The 20,440-nt window shown below is 36.9% G+C and overlaps 1 protein-coding gene across 1 annotated transcript in view; it reads left to right on the top strand.

The window, feature by feature from the left end:
* Positions 1 to 18,704, top strand: part of LOC121643774 (laminin subunit alpha-3-like) — a 60,612-nt gene extending 41,908 nt beyond the window's left edge. Inside the window, exons 41-77 of the mRNA XM_041991297.1 lie at positions 4,632 to 4,745; positions 5,410 to 5,528; positions 5,662 to 5,742; positions 5,828 to 5,928; positions 6,047 to 6,100; positions 6,208 to 6,359; positions 6,752 to 6,862; positions 6,970 to 7,081; positions 7,210 to 7,377; positions 7,509 to 7,705; positions 7,883 to 7,999; positions 8,279 to 8,433; positions 8,563 to 8,704; positions 8,827 to 8,926; positions 9,018 to 9,134; positions 9,217 to 9,387; positions 9,592 to 9,743; positions 9,870 to 10,064; positions 10,144 to 10,292; positions 10,461 to 10,623; positions 10,721 to 10,848; positions 11,198 to 11,342; positions 11,448 to 11,543; positions 11,670 to 11,824; positions 11,924 to 12,041; positions 12,143 to 12,283; positions 12,401 to 12,531; positions 12,751 to 12,894; positions 13,028 to 13,148; positions 15,653 to 15,786; positions 15,906 to 16,086; positions 16,336 to 16,494; positions 16,598 to 16,763; positions 17,090 to 17,244; positions 17,471 to 17,564; positions 17,662 to 17,781; positions 18,119 to 18,704. Coding sequence (XP_041847231.1) covers positions 4,632 to 4,745; positions 5,410 to 5,528; positions 5,662 to 5,742; positions 5,828 to 5,928; positions 6,047 to 6,100; positions 6,208 to 6,359; positions 6,752 to 6,862; positions 6,970 to 7,081; positions 7,210 to 7,377; positions 7,509 to 7,705; positions 7,883 to 7,999; positions 8,279 to 8,433; positions 8,563 to 8,704; positions 8,827 to 8,926; positions 9,018 to 9,134; positions 9,217 to 9,387; positions 9,592 to 9,743; positions 9,870 to 10,064; positions 10,144 to 10,292; positions 10,461 to 10,623; positions 10,721 to 10,848; positions 11,198 to 11,342; positions 11,448 to 11,543; positions 11,670 to 11,824; positions 11,924 to 12,041; positions 12,143 to 12,283; positions 12,401 to 12,531; positions 12,751 to 12,894; positions 13,028 to 13,148; positions 15,653 to 15,786; positions 15,906 to 16,086; positions 16,336 to 16,494; positions 16,598 to 16,763; positions 17,090 to 17,244; positions 17,471 to 17,564; positions 17,662 to 17,781; positions 18,119 to 18,261 — 5,001 coding nt within the window. The 3' untranslated portion in view covers positions 18,262 to 18,704. The remainder of the gene's footprint in view (positions 1 to 4,631; positions 4,746 to 5,409; positions 5,529 to 5,661; positions 5,743 to 5,827; positions 5,929 to 6,046; positions 6,101 to 6,207; positions 6,360 to 6,751; positions 6,863 to 6,969; positions 7,082 to 7,209; positions 7,378 to 7,508; positions 7,706 to 7,882; positions 8,000 to 8,278; positions 8,434 to 8,562; positions 8,705 to 8,826; positions 8,927 to 9,017; positions 9,135 to 9,216; positions 9,388 to 9,591; positions 9,744 to 9,869; positions 10,065 to 10,143; positions 10,293 to 10,460; positions 10,624 to 10,720; positions 10,849 to 11,197; positions 11,343 to 11,447; positions 11,544 to 11,669; positions 11,825 to 11,923; positions 12,042 to 12,142; positions 12,284 to 12,400; positions 12,532 to 12,750; positions 12,895 to 13,027; positions 13,149 to 15,652; positions 15,787 to 15,905; positions 16,087 to 16,335; positions 16,495 to 16,597; positions 16,764 to 17,089; positions 17,245 to 17,470; positions 17,565 to 17,661; positions 17,782 to 18,118) is intronic.
* Positions 18,705 to 20,440: the final 1,736 nt, after the last annotated feature.

The raw sequence follows: 20,440 nt of genomic DNA on the forward strand, positions 1-20,440 counted from the left end.
GTTCACTCAGGGACAATTTTTATGACAATGTATGCTTTTTTTAAAGAGCAGAAATGAGTTTTGAAGGGTTTAATATTTTTTAGGTCATTGCATACCCATATAGAAATGAGTATATCTCTGCAAACACAATTAATCTGTTTGAATACTTTTGGAGAACACTTGTGAGATTTGTAAAGATGTGTAAATATCTGTATATGTGTTACCGGTGAAGAGTTAATGAAGATGGCACATGGCACAAATGATAAAACTTTTCAGCTAGCCTCAAAAAACAAAACAAACAAAAAACAACCACTTTCGGGATGAATATGAATATTCATTTAGAATGATGCAGCCATAGCTCTGGACCTCTATCAAATGAACAAAATGTGAGCATTATATCTGCAAAGCCCAACTCTGATAAGCAGTGCAAAATTTTAGAAGTTGTAGTACAGATAGTTCGGACCATTTTGGCACAATTTGGCACCTTCTGTTTTCAAAGTCCCCCAATTCAGACAATTTAGGTTTTGAAAGATTAAAGGATGATTTAGTGACTTCCCCACCTGGGCCTCTTTTCTACCTTGTATTTGGGTATAAATAATTAAATAGGCTTACCAGAGTGGTAGGTGGATCAACTCAAATATTGATAATATCAATACCAATGCTGGCATCGATATCAATCGATACTAGTGTAAGAACATCAATACTTTAGTTTCAGTTCCTCTCCTCTATGCAGTGCTGCTGCATTTATCAAAGAAGTGACCTGGCTGTCTGTGCCTGCCTACAGTGATTTTTCATCTCAGCATGAATTAGTCACACGTTGCTCCTCCTCCTCCCTCGTGTATTAATGTTGTACCATCACGTAACTTAGCTGCACAGGTAAATGACCAAGTGAACAGGCACCAGCCTGCAGCACACACAGCACCAACTAGTAAGAAGTGTGAACCAGAATGTCAGATGCGACAACTGAGTGGTTAATTGTATGATATATCGAATGGGTTCAGCCATTCTCTAAATAAAAACTGTTAGAACCTTGGTTCACCACTGTGACAAGGCACCTACATGCCCAAAATCAGCTTCTCTCACCAAGATAATACCAAATTATGGTTTTTTAAAATATCACAAGTAACAATTTTGTTTCTGGATAATAAAACTTCTAAATGTTAGGCTTGAAATCTATCAGAATCTTCATAAATAAGAAGAAAAAAGTGGCATGTCAATTCCACAGATTGATCGCTTTGTATGGTAAGTATTGGTATCAGTCTTGGTATTGTTGGTATCAGACCTTTCTTTACTCTGTATAGGATCAGTATGAAATCTTGCAGTATCGCACACCACCGCTCGCCAGCTTGCAACCCCGAGGTGAATAAAGCTCTTGTTGAAAGAAAAACGGATTATTGGAACACACAAAATATCTGTATTCACACCCCTCTTGACAGAGAATGCTATAACCACAATTGCTAACTGTTATAAAAATGTGTGTGTCTATCACATTAACAAATTGTCTCTGCTGAGGTCCTTCTTGAAAAAAGTGTTAGAATTATACTTAATAAATAGTGAAATAGAAACAGATGATGAAAGGGTGGGAATACTGGAACATTGTGTCAAGTCTGAGAAGCAAAGATGATAGCGAGCAGGGTGAAGCAATGTGTTGATTGATGTGACGTTTTAGGGTGTCCGGACATGCCGAACCAAGTACCACACCTTTTTGCTGAAGGAAAAATTTATCATCTGAGACACAGTGGTGGAATTTACTGGAAAAAACCAGTCTGGAGTGTTCTTCCAAATTGTGTAGCCCCAGGGTAGAATATGTGGCACAATCATGCAGACATAATATTAGTGATTTTAAGGCTATAATCACTGGCATGGTTACAGCTCGCAGAAATTCAGAACAACATCCCTGATGTCGTTGCTAAGGAAATCTTTATTATTCTTTTCATCCTGGGAATGTGGTTGACTTGATCTAGTGTTTGAAGAGTGTTTGTGCTTGTCAAATTAGGTTTATACATGTTTGATTTTCGCTTTTTTTCCCACATCACCAAATATTTAAAAAAAACTAGCAACTTCTAATTAAAGAGGAATTATTGATGTAACAGACATCCCATTTTATTGGAGAGACAGTAATTAAAAAAACAAAAAAATGTTTGGTTTAGTTTTTTCTACAACCAGAATTCCAGAAAAGTTGGAATTCTCTTTAAATCTGAACAAAAAAACTAAAAAACCAACATTTTATTCATAACTGAACATACATAACATAACAGATGTCTAAATGGAGAAATTTGACAATTTTATGCACAAAATTAGCTATTGTCAAATGTGATGCTTGCGAAAGGTCTCAAAATAGTTGCCAGACAAAGAAAGAAAGATAAAACAGTTCAGCTGGAAGAATATCTAGAAAGTAATTATGTTAATTTATATCAGGATAACATTATTAGCTGTAAAATGGTTGTCCTAGACAGGCAGAGCCTCCTGGAAGTAAAGATGGGTTCTCAAATCAGTGAAAGAGTGTGAAAAATATTATGGAATACTTCAAAAATAATGTTCCTCAATATCAAATTGTAAATGCTTTGCAACTCCGGTTTTTGTTGGTAATCACGGACGCCACATCGTCCGGGCTAAAGAAGAGGGAGACCTTCCAGCCTGTTATCAGTGTTTATTTAAAAAACCTGCATGGGCAGCTTGCATGTTTTGAAAAGAACTACGAATGCTGAAAAGTATATAAAGATTTTAGAGCAACATCTGCTCCCATACTCTTCAGCAGCTGGAAATCTAAATTAGGCAAGAATGGGACTGAATTTGAACACCAAAACAAATTTTTGTGAAAAGAAGAGGAGATGCTACATCATGGCAAACATGGCAAACATGGCAAACATGGCAAACATGGCAAACATGGTAAACATGATAACCATGCCCCATGCCAACTATTTGGAGACCTGTAGGAAGTATCAGATTTGATGAGAGCTACTTTTGTGTATAAAAATGTAAAGTTTCTCAGTTAAGACATCTGTTATGTATGTTCTGTTGTGGAAGAATGTTGACTAATTTTATTTTATTCAGATTTAAAGAACTTCACAACTTCTGGAATTCGGGTTTACAAGTGCTATTGCCATTGAACTTGTTTCCTACCTGTGTGGGTGAACCCCTGTGATTGGGTGTGTCTGAAGGAAACTGATTATATGTGCCCAGAGGCAGTATGACAAGGCGCCTCACCTTGAAATTCAGGGTGGGGCACTTGACAAAAACGTTACTCATAAACCTGAATGTTTCTACAGTGTATGCATGCATCTGTAAGTGCAGCGACTCATGTAGTTGTGTCTGTTGTTTGTTTGAGGACTCGTGATTCAGGTGTGAGTAGTTTTACTGTGGTGTCTGAGGAGTGCTGACATTCCCATAGTCACATAAGCTCACACACACAAAAAAAAACCCCTGATTTTAAGCATATAGAACAGTACAGAGTTGCCTTTTCAAATAATGGCTTTGCAACCTGTTCAGCTTCAAGTGAGCCCAATAGAATTCATAATACTGTGATTTTTCTTCCATTTTTCTGTTGAGACAGTTCCTGTATGTGCAAACTCATGCCCTCACCATTCTTTGACTGTCTCAATGTGTCTCCAACCATTCTGTCTGGTGATGTGTGTGTCAGTCTATGTATAAGAGAAAGAAAAGGCAAGAAACATGTAGACACTTGCATGTGAATGCTTGTGCACCTGCGTTCACTCATGCTGACCTGCAAAACTGACTCAGGTAAACGGGGTGTGTCCTCATTGTGTCCTTGTGTGTGAGCTCGTGCATGTGTGTTTAAGAGACCGAGGCAAGAGAGAGCAGAGCGTTATTTTTCACAGGCTTAACTTTGGGAATGTCGGATACGCGTATGGATAGACACCGGCACAGAGGGGTTCTGTTACACACCCTGATATGTTGGACTTTGATTGGACTTTGCTGCGCTGGGCACAGGCCTTTTAGCAGGGAAGAAAGACTGCGCTACACCAGAGATCATGACAGATGGGCTCAGAGGCTACAGTTTCCATCGTTTCATGAGCAGGGAGCTCAGAGGATAGAGAATCCGCCTGTAAATGATCAAGACACCCAACGGGTCCACTATCCTTCCTTGCATGACAGAGGACAAACCGTTCAGTATCCTTTACTTCATGACAGTACTGCCAGTTCTCAGATTCAGGTAAAATTATGTGAGGATGAGATGGATCTTGCTGTTGGACGGGTGTTATTTTGCTTGAGCTGCTCTAAATGTCAGGTGTGGACTGTTACCAACAGGATGAATGTTATCTGTAAAAGCAAAGGGCATGCTTCAGAGTTAATTGTTAATTTAGCTCAGCTTCTTAGCTGTGTGCTGGCAGACTCTTGACATTTAAAAGTACTTTTGAAAATATTTATCTTCAAATAAAACAGATGAAGTGTTTAAACTGCAGAGGTAAATGGTACATATTAGTACATATTAGTTACACATATTAGTTATATCGTTAGGGAACATGATAATAAACAACCTGAAAGATAAAGTTAGAGATTAATGAAATATTTATTCAAACATTTTAATAATCCAGTATAACTCAGCTGAACAAGCAGCTCGGGTAAATTTGTAAGTAAGCTTTGATTTAATGTTCAATCACATAATTTTTATATCTGTTTTTCGTCCTCAGAAATGTGCTCCCGGATACTACAGAGATGGAAGGGGGCCCTACCTGGGCAACTGTGTGCCCTGTGACTGCAATGGTCTCGCTGATGAGTGTGAGGACAGGACAGGGAGGTGTCTAGTAAGTGATATACTCTGCTTTTAATCTCTTGTGATTGCTTTAAGACCACAGGTGTACAGGCACTTGCTCAAATCTAAAATCAACAGTGATTACTTCACTTAGGTTAGTCATAGTCTAGACCTCTCACCCTCAGTGCACATCTGTTGGCACACTTTCACCACACAGCCTTGCCTCTTTCCCTGCGGTGCTGTTTTGTTTTAATCACCATCAAAACCTTTATTTGGTTTGTCTGCCTGATTCCCCATAATGGGGCCCTCTCGTTCATTATTCTCTTTGATTAGAGAGTGAGCCCTTTATGCATTTCAAAATCTTTGTTTTGTCATTGTTATGCAAGACACTCAAGACTGTGCCTGTGCATGCAATGCTCGCATGGAGCTGCATATTTACCGCTCAAAGCCAAATGGACACAAGCGGCTGAACTCTCCTCAGGGTTCATCCAAAACATTCTTTGATGAATTTGGCAAAGAGGGGTCTTTTCTCTTTCCTCCCCAGAGGTTTGTTTTCTGCTTTAGAGAAAGGAAAAAAAAGTAATTTGATGGTTGATGTGCTACAATATCACAAGCTGCATCATACACAGATTTATTTATTTTTTAGTGCATTCTTTCTACTGTATCTTCTTTGTCTTTCTTCCTTGGAAGTGGTGTAATGAAATTGTCATTTTCAGAGATGTCAGTTCAACACGGCTGGAGACCGATGTGAACGCTGCAAGGAAGGTTATTATGGCAACGCAGTGCAGAGGACATGCAGAGTGTGCCCATGCCCTTTCTCTGTAGCCACAAACAGGTGGGCCACAAAAATTAAACAAAAAGAAAACTCACACACACACACACACACACACACACAAACTGTTACACTTTATATTGAAAATAAAATGAGTATTTTTGGATTAAACTGTAATCTCCCTGTTGATGCACAGTTTTGCAGTAGGGTGCAGGGAGGTGTATGGAGAAATCCAGTGTGTATGCAGAGCTGGCTATTCTGGAGAGCGGTGTGAAAGGTGAGAGACGCTGCAGATAGGAGTATTACTGGCTTATTTCTAAATTGCTTTTCATTCTATACCTTTTATTTGCCTTTTCCTGTAGTTGTTCTTCTGGTTACTATGGCAACCCACAACAACCAGGAGGAAGTTGTAAGCCGTGTAATTGCAATGGCAATGGTAACAACTGTGATCCCCGAACTGGAGGTTAGATTATGAACTCTGTTCGTGAAAGAAATCTGTCATTTTTTTAAAATTTTTTGATGCGCTACGTTTTAATTAATTTCATTTACACTGTTTAAATTTGTTTTTACTCCCTTTGTAGTCTGCAAGAACACCCTGGAGCCAGGAGACACTAACACAGATGAACATTGCCAAGGTGAATTAACAAAAAGAATGGAGGTCTGATGGTGTCATATGTCATGTAAAACAAACTGGGTAAGATAAGTTGCTGACAGTCTTAGCTCTTTTTTTTGTTTGTTCCAGAGTGTGATAGTTGTGCCCAGACTTTACTGTATGACTTGGAGAAGTTTGATAATGAGCTGACAAACATCAAAGCTCAGCTAGACAACGCCTCTGCCAGTGTTACCTCTCAGGAAAGAATGAGGAAGCTCGAGAAAGCTGTGTCAGACACCAAGGTAACCCTGAAATAATTCAAATGCATTTAAAACTGAGGAGTGAACTGTATCTATAGCCCAAACATATCTAATCTAAAGCAGCAAAAGGTATTTACAAGCACAGATTAATTCCTCTTGTCCAAGCCAGAGCATACTGTTAAGTTATAGGAAACTCACATCCATTACATCCATTACACATACAACACAAAGACAGTATATTATAAGATGTTATTTTTCAATATTCCTGATTTACAGCAATCTCACTGTGTCTCTTTTTGGAGTCTATGTTTGTGCTTTCAAACACAACCACATTTGAAAACAACCCTCAAGCCTCAGTTCACCATCTACAACATTATTATTTTCTTTGACTTTAGCAGCTTTACTTTACACTTCTGCTGCTGTGACTTTTACAGGTTCTTGTCAACAAATTCAGCTCTGCCATTAACGATCAAAAATCCAGAGTAGAACAGCTGGAAGAGGACACGGCCAGCCTCGCAGATGACATCAGTTCCCTTAAAAACAAAGTAGACTTCTAAATAGTGCCTAACATTTTTTTTATTAATACCTCAGTATTTAATATAGGTAGAAAGGTGTGTGTTAATAAATGCTGTTTGAATGTGTTTTTATTTAGGCAGACAAGAGGGCTACTGAGGCTGACAAAGCAGTGGCAGATGTTGAAAAAACCCACAAGAGGGCAAAGGATCTGGACGCAGAGATTAAAAATATGCTGAAGAAAATCAAAGGTAGAAGTAAACAAATTCAATGACAGCCCAGCTTTTCCATCTCTCAGAGTTGCAATGTTCATTTTAGAAACTCTGAATGTCAGAGCTCGGATATTTGTTGAACTGAACGTGTTTTTGTGTGCTTGTAGACCTACTGGACCAGCTGAAAAACAGTGAGAGCAGAGGTGATTCGTTTCCCAATGACAGCTTAGCTAAAATGCTGGAGGATGCTCAGCGCATGGTGAAAGAGATGGAGAACAGGAACTTTACTCCTCAGAAGACGGCTGCTGAGAAAGAAAAAGATGAGGCTAAGAAATGTAAGATTTTTGTGAATTGTTAGCTAGAACTACCAATAAAATCTTTGTCGAGAGATGTGATATCAGAGTCATGATCTAGTTGTCCAGTGAAGAAAAAAATAATCCTTTGACCCATTGCTTCTACCTTCCAGTGTTAGACTACATCAAGGCTAATGTGAGTAAGCAGTGTGATGAAAATGAAGCAGCAGCAGAAAAGATTCGGAGCCTTTTGAAGAATTACAACACCAAGCTGAACGACCTCGACAAGGCTTTGAAGGAGGCAACAGACTTGGTGAAAAAAGCCAATGCCCAGAATGATCTTAATGCTCAGAAACTGAAAGACCTGCAGGTAAAAAAAAAAACATGCATGCTTGATTATGAGTTTGCAGCTCTGCTACAGATTACAGCAAGAAGCATATGCATTTTCAAAGAATACTGTGTAAAATCCCTTGTTGCCAGTTGTTTGATATACAGTTGTTACTACCCAGATATGCTCAAATTCACCTGGTTCATGTACACCCTGCAGAAACGCATTGAGGATCTAAAAAAGGAGCGCAAAACTGTTGAGGACATGATGGCTGTGGCTGAGGGTGAACTGCAGAAAACTGAGGATTTGTTGAAAAATCTCTCTGACAGTAAAATGGTACGTTTGACAAATTTCTATACTCTTCCCCTGAAATATTCCCTTGCACATCGTTCTAACCTTAAATATTTTGTGATTTATTCATTTCTGTAAATGTGCCAAAGCAATGTGATACACTGCAGCTACCTTCTCACGATCTTTGACTTCACACCAGTGTGCTGTCATGTTGCAACATGCTATTCACTTAGATAATGATCTGTGTTTTTTTTTTTCGTGCTGAGATGAAGTCACATTGTTATGAAATACATACACCCATTCACCTATCTTTCCCCTCTGCAGGAGTATGAACAGCTGGCAGCACAGCTGGATGGTGCAAAGACTGATTTGACTAAGAAAGTGAATGAAATTACCAAGGCAGCAGCCAAGAAGGACATTGTGGAGGCTGCAGAGGAACATGCAAAGTCACTAAATAAGCTAGCACAAGACCTCGAGGAGTAGGTTTATTGTGCAAACAATAATTAAAGTACTCTGTTGGGATGGTTTCCTTTTTTTGTATAATTAGTTGATCCATTCTTCATGTTCTTACCTGTGTTATTCCTGTGCTATCTAATAATATGTTATAGTGCTGTGAAAAATGCAAGTGGACTTTCTGAGGTGCGTGATGCAAGAGACGCTATTGAGGCCTACAAGAACATCACAGATGCCATCAACGCTGCTGAGGCAGCTGCTAATGAAGCCAAAGATGCTGCGGACAATGCCCTGGATGTAAGATATAAACTTAAGATTTCACACATTAACGAAGCACACTTTTTGTAGAATGATGTACTGGTAGTGAATATAGTTGTATGATGTGTTGATCAGGTAAAGTTTGTTTATTATTCTTTTAGAATGTACTAAAACAGAAACTCCCACAAAGAGCAAAAGACCTAAAAGAGACTGGTGAAGACCTGCTGAATAGTGCAAAGGAGGCTGACAAAGACCTTACAGGTATTAACCATTTTAATAAATTTTCATTAAAAAAAAAAAACAACACAAAACATCATTCACTAAGATTTTTTTCAATTTTCATTTTTAACAGATGCAGCCAGAAACCTCACTGACTTGACGAAGCGCCTGACCAAAGCCAAGAAGAAGAAGGAAGCCCTTGAGAAAGACCTGCTTGAGGCACAGAGGCAATTAAATGACACTAAGAGAGGTAGGGGTAGAGCATGTCAGGCAGTTAAAGGATTAGTGTAACATGTCTGAATTTTTTGTGTATGTTTTTCTTCACACACAAGATGACATTGGGAATATGATTGAAGAGGCAAAGAGAAAGGCAGCTTCAGCTAATGACACAGCCACCAACACGATTGACCAACTCAATGCCATCAGAAAGGACATTGATAAGATCAATGTCCCTCAAGAGGCATCTAACCTAAGCCATGTACTAGATGATGTGGATCAGTCTGGTGAGATTATTATTATTATTATTATTATTATTATTATTATTATTATTATTATTATTATTATTATTATTAATATTATTATTATTATTTACATTATTATTATTTACATTATGGTACCAACTAATCTATTTTTGTATTAATTAACAATAATACAGCACAATTTTACTCATTAACATGCTTTCTCTCTGACTTATTTTCTGTTTTCAGTGAAGAATTTGTTGAAAACTATCCCATCTCTGAATGATAAGATCTCAGAGGTGGAGAATCTGACCTCACAGTTCTCACCGATTAACAACATATCTGAAAGCATAAAGAACATCAAAGAGCTCATCGAAAAAGCCAGGGATGCAGCCAACAGGGTGAGGCCCGGCGGTGTAGATACAGCCATGCATGCATGGAAAATCTACTTTATGAGCACAAGTCATACATTCTTCTGTAATGCATCTTGCTGGTTTTCATTTTCTTTCTTTGTGTATTCTCTCCAGATTGTGATCCCCATGAAGTTTGGAGGTGATGGTCATGTGGAGATGCGTCCTCCGAAGAATCTGGATGATCTGAGAGCCTACACAGCCCTGTCTCTGTCGCTGCAGAGACCTCAAGGCAGGGGAGATGGAAGACGCAGACGCAGACAGACCAGAGAACAAGAGGACTTGTTTGTGTTGTATCTTGGTAGCAGAAATGTGAGTAAATATGGTTATGTTGTTATATACATATCTGCTTATAATTTTTTACCTGACCCTAACAAACTGTGTGTTGCAGTCTTCGAAGAATTACATCGGTATGTGTTTGAGGAACAACGTTTTGTACGGTGTGTACAAACTCAATGGAAAGGAGTATGAGATGAAATCAGGATACATTACTAAATCCCTGTCTGAGCCAGCCAAATTTGACAGAGTGGACCTCTACAGGTAAACTCATCACCTGATTCTGCTTCAAATTTAGAGAATTTATCATTTCAAGAATAACTGAAATGATTATTTCTTTGTTTGTAGAATGAGACTAACTGTGATCTATATATATATATATATATATATATATATGTATAAGGCAAATTCTTTTCCTATCTTATGATTTAGAATTTACCAAGATGCAGAGATTAGCCTTACCACCGATATAACCTCAACCACACCTGGTGACCCAGTTAAAAGCAATTGGAAAGGTGTGGAGACTAAGGATCTTCTGGATGTCAGTCCTGATGACATTGTCTTCTATGTCGGAGGTTACCCTGCCAATTTCACTGTGAGAAGCAAAGAATTAATACCTGCAACAAATGTTATTGTTTATCATCAAGAGACATGAGTGCCATGAATCCTTTCTTCTTTTTCCTTCTCCTTAGCCTCCAGCTTCTCTCAGATACCCTATGTACAAGGGCTGCATTGAGTTTGTCTCCTTTAATGACAAAATTGTGAGTCTCTATAACTTCCATAGAGCAGAGAAAGTAAATTTGGAGACTCCATGCAAGAGGTATGATCAATATAGAGAATAACTGAACTTAAGAAATCAATTGAAATCATCAAAAAATGCAAAGGTCCCTTTGCATTTTTTAAGTGATATTCCATCTTATTTTAAAACAAAGTGTCATGAAGTTGCTGGGTTTTTGCTAGTGGTTTTTGGAATTCCTCTGGCTAAAAATGTCTATTCTCACTCTTGCTTAGAAGCTACGCAACTGCATAAACAGGGTTTTAACCTGGCTAGTAAATTTTTGGTTTATAGTTAGAGCTCTTTACCTTTAAGTAAAAACATTTGTATGAAACTGATAATGCAAAAGGAAGCTCTGACTTAAATTATCTGACTAAAATTATATTCTATCCAGATATGTACCTCCATTGGATTCGGACTTCTATGAAGGCACGGGATATGGCAAAGTGCTGATAGATAAAGTACCACTCTATCTCCAAATCAGTATGACAATCTTTGCTCGTTCAGAAAACGGTCTGCTTTTATATATGGAAGTGGGGGTAAGTGATGGTTCATGTGATTATACATATTGCAGTTTTAATGCATTTATAATAGAATAATATAATCTTTTCAAAAACCTTATTATTTCATTTCCTCTATTTTAGGACAATTACGTAACTGTGACAATGGAAAAGGGTGTCATATATACACGCAGTAATCTCCTTAAAACACCAGAACAACAAAACACAAAAACGTTCCCGGTAAGTAGCTTTCCTTTTCGTCTGTGTTTTGTTTTATTATTTACAAGCTCCATAGCTCAACCTTGCAACATCGATAGATATAAAATTTATTTATTTCTCTGCATCTTGCTGCTTTCTCAACTTTAGACGAGTGACTGGACAGAAATGAACATCGTGATCAAAAACGTTGAGTTAGTTAATATCCGGTTTGGCCCTGGATCTTCCACAGCCAAATTTCAGTTTGAGAGCCAAAAACTTACAGAATTTTACATTGGTGGTGCACCAGAACAGCTCAGAGAAAGGTACATGATTATTTAGTTCCTTGTCTTTGGTGTTTATTGTGAAAAAGCCATTCTTATCTCGCCTTCTGGAGAATAACTTATTTCTTGTTTCCATTCAAGACATAACATCACCATACAGCCATTCAAAGGATGCTTGAAGAATTTTAAGCTGAATAAAAACTTTAAAGTTATTGATGAGCAAGTCGGAGTCAGCAAAGGTTGTCCCACAGATTCACTGGTATGACATTAGCTTTAAAATTGCAGACAAACTGAAAACATGCATAATATTATCACATTCTGCTCACATGTAAATGAGCTGGTGTCCTTGGTTTGTCGTAGGTTTCACGCAAAGCACAGTTCAGCCCAGGAAGCTCCCTCTCAGCTAACCTCAACGGCTTCAATCTGGACCAAGATATGGTTTTCTCTCTTGGATTCAAGAGCACAGAGAATCAGGGACTTATTTTGCAGGACAAACAGCTGGTCAGTCCTTGAATTGATTTTACATGTGATGCTGCACTTATGAGTCTTGACTTTTGCAGTAACAGAAAACTTGATTATTAAAAAAAAACCCATATAAATATATATTTTTTTCTCTAGGCTAACGAGATTACGCTAACATTGGAAAACGGTCATGTGATTCTACGCTTCAATGACATGTTGTGGAAATCTAACAAACAGTACCATGATGGGCAGTGGCATTACTTGACTGTCACCAAAAGTGCCGGAAGGTGTGAAAGAAGTTATTTCACATTTCTAAGTTGTACATTAATGTAACGTCCATGCAGGTTGGGTAAGGTTATTACAGCAGCACCTATTGGCCTGACCAACTTTATGGTTCTTCAAGCAAAGTTACATTCCTGCAACTCAAAAAGTGGCAATTACTATTATTACAACATTTTGTTAGAGCAGTATACAAAAATACTATGATTTTTATTTACTTTTTTCAGGACTGAGCTGCGCATTGATGATGATGATAAGGGTCAAGAACAGAGAGCCGTCAGTACCTTGACAGAGTCACCAGTCCCAGATGGCTCTGTGGTTCTTGGGAGTGAGATGTTTAAAGGCTGCATTTCCAACTTCTACACTAGACGGTAGTGTTTCTTCACTTTGCATTTGCAGATTCATGTCAGTCATAGCCTTTTCAATAGAGGTCACGCTGTAATTGCTTTGATCTTTAATATAGATCTAATCTTACTTGATATCTTGTTTGTTTTGGGATTACAGGCCAAACAACCTGTACAAGCCAGAGGACCTCAGTTACTTCAAGGCTTCTGAAGATGTGCTACTGGATGTGTGTTCGGTTGACAAACCTGTTCAGCTCATGCTGGACCGCAACTCTGAAAGGGTGAGGTTTTGTTTTACACACATACACATACTGTTCATCAGAAAGTTGGTTTTATCATTATTTTTAAAGCTTTTGCTCAAACTTGTAAAATTGTGGATTAAATGATATATCTTTTTCTCAACAGGTCAGCTTTTTTTTTCTTAAATTAATGTTAGATTAAAAGAAACTGATAAAAACTAACATCTACATCATTAACATGTGTCTAGAAGATTAATTAGTTCTCTCTTTAGAAGTAGGTCATTTCCAGCTTAATCTTCCTCTTAATCTTGTTTACATTAAATTCTGCTGCCTCATTTCCAGAAATGAAGAAGAAGGAGACCTAAGACCTGCTGATGCGGACAAGATATTGCCTTGAAAAATTGTCATTGTGCACCAAAATGTTCTTTAGCTAATGCACGAGCTCATTCATTTGCAGTGTCTAATAAAAATACTTGCATGAATGCTTCAGTAATCATACCATATTAGAGAATATATTGTATTTAATCAGTTTTTTCTGTTTTATTTAAATTCTTTTGCTTCAAATAACAACTTTGAAATGATTTCATGTCTCTTTTCTTACTTCCATGTAACTCTTAACAGTAGTTCACAAGCACATTCCCTCTTAACAAACTTGTTAGAATAAAACAGTCATGCCTGCCTGTGAAATTATAGAAACCTCACTTTGACACATAGTACTAATCATAGTTTTTGAGCAGCCACGTTCATGTTTAACTCAGGGAATATAAAGTAAACACACTGAGATTTAATTCACATTTGTCATTTGAAATGGACTTATTTCATATTTGTTGTGTAATGACATAAAGCCTCTCCAAATGATGTTATAAAACTTAAAAATATATCATATACCAAATGCCCACTGGTGCTTTGTGGACCACTTAAGCCTCATGATCTTGTGTTTATGTATTTTTGGCTTTAAAAATGTGTTAAGAAAACTAATAAGCTGCTACTTTGAGATAAAATGAGAGGATTTTTCATCAAAGTTCAGCCTCGAGGTGAAATATGTAAGGTTTGATGATTGAAGTTCTTTTTCTTTTAAATCATGAACGAAGCTGCTTCTTCTCATCACACTGGCATTTGCATGCTCACCATCAATATGAAAATATGTCCTCTGGTTTGGGGCAATCTGTTCCCCAGAAACCTTTGACTCACAATGGATTGTGTGAATAATAATAACTCAGCTGCTGCACGCGTTCACAGAATTACAATAACCAGCTGACACTACAGGCTAGACTTGATGGAAAATTACAAAGAGGCAACAAAAAGACAAAATATTGAAAAAAAATGCATATTCTTTAAATCAAAAATTCGTGGGGTTTCATACTGAGGTATGTGGAAAAAAAATATATAACGCAATGTAAAAGATGATCTGCTGCCATCAGCCGGACCTTTTTTCATCATGTTTATCATATGGCTTATCATTATGGCTTCATGAGCCAATTTAGAAATGTCTATTTCAACCCTTATTATCTCTGAAGGTATTTTATGAGTTAATTTGTTCTTGAGCGCTTGCAAAACCAAAATCACTTAAAGAGCTTGCACAGTAACAAGCACACATACCTAACTGATGAAATCAAATGCAAGATAATGACAACCCCAATGTGGAAATATGGAGCTGCTATTATAATTAAGCCCTCTCATGTAGCTTTAATTGCGAGATATACAATGAAGGATTATATCAGGTTATTTTAAATGATAATTCGAATGTTTTGCCTTTATAATCTGCATCACATGAGATGAAATATAGAAAAAATGTAAAATAAGTGATGTTAACTAAGGTTTGATTGGTTGACCAAAAAACTAATTTACAGATTTTTAGCCTTAGTATTATTATTATTTTTTTTTAAATACATTCATTTAAAGGTTATAGTTTTGCAAAAGTTTAAAATGTTCTAGTTTTCCTCACTTTGTAAACTGAGTATATTTCAATTATGGACCATTTAAATGGACCAGCTATGAGGGTAAAACAATTTTTTCAAAGTTATGAGACTTTTTCTGAGCAGTAGATTAGTTTGGTCTTAAAAAACCAGTCAGATTAAAGAAATTAAACATTCAATAAAATAAACATCTCAATCTCTACGTGAAATAATTTGATGTAGAACACATTGCAGTGGTGGGGTACCCAGTGGTCTAATTTGCAATATTTGAACCTTAGCTGGGATTTTTCCATGTGGAGTTTGCATGTTCTTTCTGGATAGTGCAGCATCCATCACTCCAATAACATGCATGTTGATTTAGATGGTTAAATTCACCCTAGGTGTGAGTGTGACTGGTTGTTAGTCTTGTGTTTCACTTTGTTGTCTGGTGGAGTCCTGATATGACAAGTGATGTCATATATTTTATACATGTTAAATATTATTTTATAATGTTTGCAGCTATAAAAGATATAATCTTATTTATCGACAGATTGGAACCCTTCCAGAGACTTATAAGAGCTGTGAGCTGGTAAGCATCCAAGCATCAGCTTGTAATAAGGGTTTCTCCTGTTTGTCTTTATGCTCTTTTAGGGTGCTGTAATACAGGTGATAAATGAAAGTGTATCACCATGTTTATTACCAGCCTTGGTTCAACATGCCTATCGGATGGGGGGGCCAGTTAGCGTCCTTAGTTACAGTCTTCCACTTCAGGTCCTGCAGCCCAGGTGAGGAATCAGCTTCCTTATACCTTGATATCCATTTAACAAAATGTGTTTGTATGAGAACACCATGTGAAGAACAGAGCTGCAGTTTAAAGCCTTTGTTTTTCCTTCATCCTATCTAGGCCTCACTTCTCCCTGGATGTCAGAACTCGGTCTTCTGAAGGTCTGCTGTTCTATGCTGCAACCAGAGGAGGGCGATCTCATCTTGCCTTATACATGTCTAAAGGCAGGATTAGGCTGTCCGTGGACAAAGACAGGGAGATCTTAAACAGAGAAAAGTACAACGATGGAAAGTGGCACTCGGTCAGTAGCATATAGAATATAGATCCTAATCACATAACTTTAAAAAGAAAAAAAAAGAAAAAACTGCTGAATCACTAAAGGTAAATAGTACATATATATATATATACATACATATATATATATATATATATATATATATATATATATATATATGTGTGTGTGTGTGTGTGTGTGTGTGTGTGTGTGTGTGTGTGTGTGTGTGTGTGTGTGTGTGTGTGTGTGTGTGTGTGGTGAATCTGTTACTTGCAGGTTATATTCAGTTTGGAGAAGAAGAAGTTCCGATTGGTTGTGGATGGGATCAGAGCCCAGGATGGTCAGCTGACCAACGCTGAGCTGAGATCTATGCAGCACTTCATGTCACCTGTATATCTGGGTAGTGCTCCAGAATCACTTCACAAAGAGTTAAAGGTAAAAATAAATAAATAAATTAAAGAAAAAAAGAAAAGGACAGATGACTTAAATTTGATAAAAATGTCTTAAGTGTTGAAGTTGGTTGTTTTTTCTCTTCCAGTCAAAGGCCCTTCCAAAGCAGAGTGTGTCCGGCTGTGTGCGCAATTTTAAAATGAATGGAGAACTGATGACAAATTCTTCTACAAACCGTGGTGCGGGGCCCTGCTTCGAGGGACAGACACAAAAAGGGGTGTATTTCTCAGGGAATGGAGCACATGTCATTTTTAGTGAGTAAATCGCATTAAAATCTGTTATTACACCAGGTTTACAACTTTGATTGATTTTCTTTTTATTATTGTATGCATTCTGTTGGACCCCAGGAAGAATAGCTGTGGCTTTGCTGCAGCAAATAGGGTTCTTACTAAACTAAACTAAACTAAACTAAACTATTATTGGGTTAAAACCAGAAAACCATTAAAAATGCAATTTTTAGAAAATATTAAATCTATAAAAGTTCTTTTTTTATATGAAGGTTAATGGGCCATTGCCTCATTGTATAGAGTCTTAAATCATACAACTGTACATGCAGTTATGTCAATTTTTTGTATCACAGATGATTCCTTTGTTGTGGGCTCCACCTTTGAGCTTCTGTTTAACATTCGCCCACGGAGTCAAACTGGACTCCTGCTTCATGTTGGTGGTTCCAGCATGGCCCGTTATGGGCCTTCTACGGGCCACTTTCTCACCGTCTATATGCTCAGAGGACAGGTGAGACTGCATGCTCGTTGTTGCCATAATGATCTCTCTAAACTTTGGAATAATTGGTTAAAAAAGGCAGAAAAATTCCCTGGCTTGTGAAAGCAGATGTACTATCAAAATTCTGTTTTAGGGTTTTTAAATAACATAGGAAATGTGTTAATTATAGGCCTGGATTAGCGAGTGACTTTACATGTGTGTGATTGAAAAAATTGACTGCATGTTTTTCAATTTACAGGTTGTGGCACAGGTGAACAATGGAAAAGGAGAATTTATGGTGTCAGTGAAACCTAAAACGTCTTTATGTGATGGAACATTTCATAAGATTTCAGGTGAAATATAATAACATAACTCAAAATTAACCTCAGAATAATATAATATTAGTTTATGCATACATTTTCATTAAGTCACCATGTGTTTGTCCTCTAGTAATCAAGAGGAAAAATGTAGTGCAACTATCTGTGGACACAACAGACAATTACAAGATTGGACCACCTTCTTCAACAACCACTTTGACCAAAGACCCACTGTATATCGGTGGCATTCCTGGTGAGTACTATGCAGCAAAAATCCAAATAATCTTTATTAGTTGTAGACATGCTTATACACATATCTCAGGTAAATCTGAAAAGATATTATGAATTAAGTAGTGATGTGAGGAAAATGTCAGATTGCAGGTCCAACAGCCAAAAAAAACCAGCAGGTTTGTTGTGTTTTCCTTAATAAAGTCCATGTACCATATACCTTCAAACATTCACACTAAAGAGACAAACAGTTGCTCTTATAAAATATCAAAAAGCATTTGAATATTTCCTACAAATAGAAAAATCCAGTAAGCAAGAACAGTGTTCTCAATCACCAGTTCATCCGTACCTTTCTTCTGCAGATCCGTTGATGCAACAGCTGCTCCCTGTCACATCATCCTTTGTGGGATGCATCCAGGACATGAAGATCAACGATGACTCAGTCTCCTTCAACAGGCTGTCGGGTGTGTTTGGTCCGGTCAACCTCAAGGAGTGTCCAGGCTGAGCAGAAGCTTCTTCTTACATCATCGTCAAACAGACTTTGGGACCATGTCCACCACCAGCTATGTGCAATCAGTTAACAAGACAGAGAATGTGTTTCTGTGCAAAAATGTGTGTGTTATGAGGATTGTGTTTCTGTTTGCGTGTGTGTGTTTGTGTGTGTGTGTGTGTGTGTGTGTGTGTGTGTGTGTGTGTGTGTGTGTGTGTGTGTGTGTGTATGTGTGAGTTTTCAAATGTTTGCAAAAAATAGAGGTTTGGACAGAAGCATAAAGGTTCCCAATTTTTGTGCTCTGTTAAACATTTCTTTATTTATTTTTGATAGCATCATGTATCATCATCGTATCTTCGTCAGTCCACTGATTCTCTGTCCACAACCAAATGCTACTGAACCGGTGTGTGATCAGTCAAGGCTTTATTATGGCCAACCCAGCACTTTAAAAAACAAAAGCAAAAACAAAAACATCAAATTATGCCTTTTGTGGTGGTGCTGTAATTGAGATGACTTGCTAATGTTGTTTGTGTTTTGTTTTCCTTTTTGTTGTTGTTGTTTTTTTTTTTTACTCCAAAGTTTATATTAGAATAAATATGTTTACACCCACGGTGCTTAATTCAGGGGTTGCCAAGCTGTTCTGTTCACCTTGCCAGCATGTCGGCCTGTATTTTTGACTGGTTTCAGAGACATGTAGTTTTTACACATTTTTTCTCAATTTGTTTTACTTTCATTTTGAATTAATTTCCCACTTTCCATTCCTTGCATGAAAACAAGTGTTCTGTGTATTTATTTGTATAAAAAAAAGAAGAAAAGCACAAATTTAGCATTTTTCAGCTAAATTTCCAGTAAACCTATTTTACCAGCATAAGTAACACACTTTTGCTCAGTCATGTTTGGGACCATTATTATAACGTTAAAGGCAATATAGCATAGATCCAAAGGTATTTAAAGTACTTAAATTTAACAGCAAGTGTTTACTTACCTCCTGTCTACATTCACATTAAAACTAATGACAATATGTTGATATGAAAAACAAAATACAGTAAAGTTGGACATATTTGGACATGCATTCCTGCCTTGTGATGATTGATTTGTGAACCACTTTTAACATGTTTGATCAATGTTCTCTATAATAACTTTTTGTGCCAATAAAACAATGATTTGTGATCAATTAAACTTGTTTTTTTGTGTTTATTTTTACTCCAACACATAAAGTTTATTGTAAAAACATGAAACGTATTATATTATAACATAAAAGTTTATTGCAAAAACACATGTGTTTTTGCAATAAAACTATCACGTTATAACGTGATAAGGTCCAAATTTTTTGTTTATTTCAGTGACATCTCCACGCTTCCCTAGGTGACAGCTCTACGCTTCAGTACATACTTTATATACCTGTACTTGTAGTTTTAGATAATATTTGCATGTTATTAACACGTTATCACTTCTTTAAGTCCAGAGGACTTTGAAAATGTTTTAGCTGTGTTTCTGTGGAGATATTTACATGCTACAGCTACAGATCGGACTGAAGAAAGTAGACTAATATAATATAATATAATATAATATAATATAATATAATATAATATAATATAATATAATATAATATAATATAGATACCTTCAATAGCATTTTATATAAATGAATGAATGAACGAACGACTGACTAACTGACTGGCTGAATGAATGAATGAATGAATGAATGAATGAATGAATAAAACGGAAAAAGAGAGAAACCAATTCTTATGTCATCTGTGAAGCAAAGGGTGCTTCATCAAAGATGACCACGCCTCCTGAGACGTCTGGGGTTTCATCTTGCCCCATTCAGTTGCACAAAGACGGTTACAAAATTCCCATAACTCCTATCAATTTTTTTTTTTAATTCTTAGATAAGTTAAAGGATATAACACATGATATTCTCCTCCTACAGAAGGGAAGTAAAGCACCACTTATTTAGATACAAGAATAAATATATTGAATTAGAAAACAACAACTAAACTTAATTGATTAAGTAATCAAACAATTTAATCAAAGTTTAATGCTTAGTAAAACATTATTAAAAAGCTGTTTTGTTTGAATGGGTTTACCTATCCTACCTATTACCTATCCACCGAATTTTGTCTGTATATTGTGATTTTAAAGTGGATAATTCCTGTAACACGTGAATGCAGCAAACTTCCTGTCTACACAGG

This window comes from Melanotaenia boesemani, chromosome 8 (genome assembly GCF_017639745.1).
Source record: "Melanotaenia boesemani isolate fMelBoe1 chromosome 8, fMelBoe1.pri, whole genome shotgun sequence".
NCBI lineage: Eukaryota > Metazoa > Chordata > Actinopteri > Atheriniformes > Melanotaeniidae > Melanotaenia > Melanotaenia boesemani.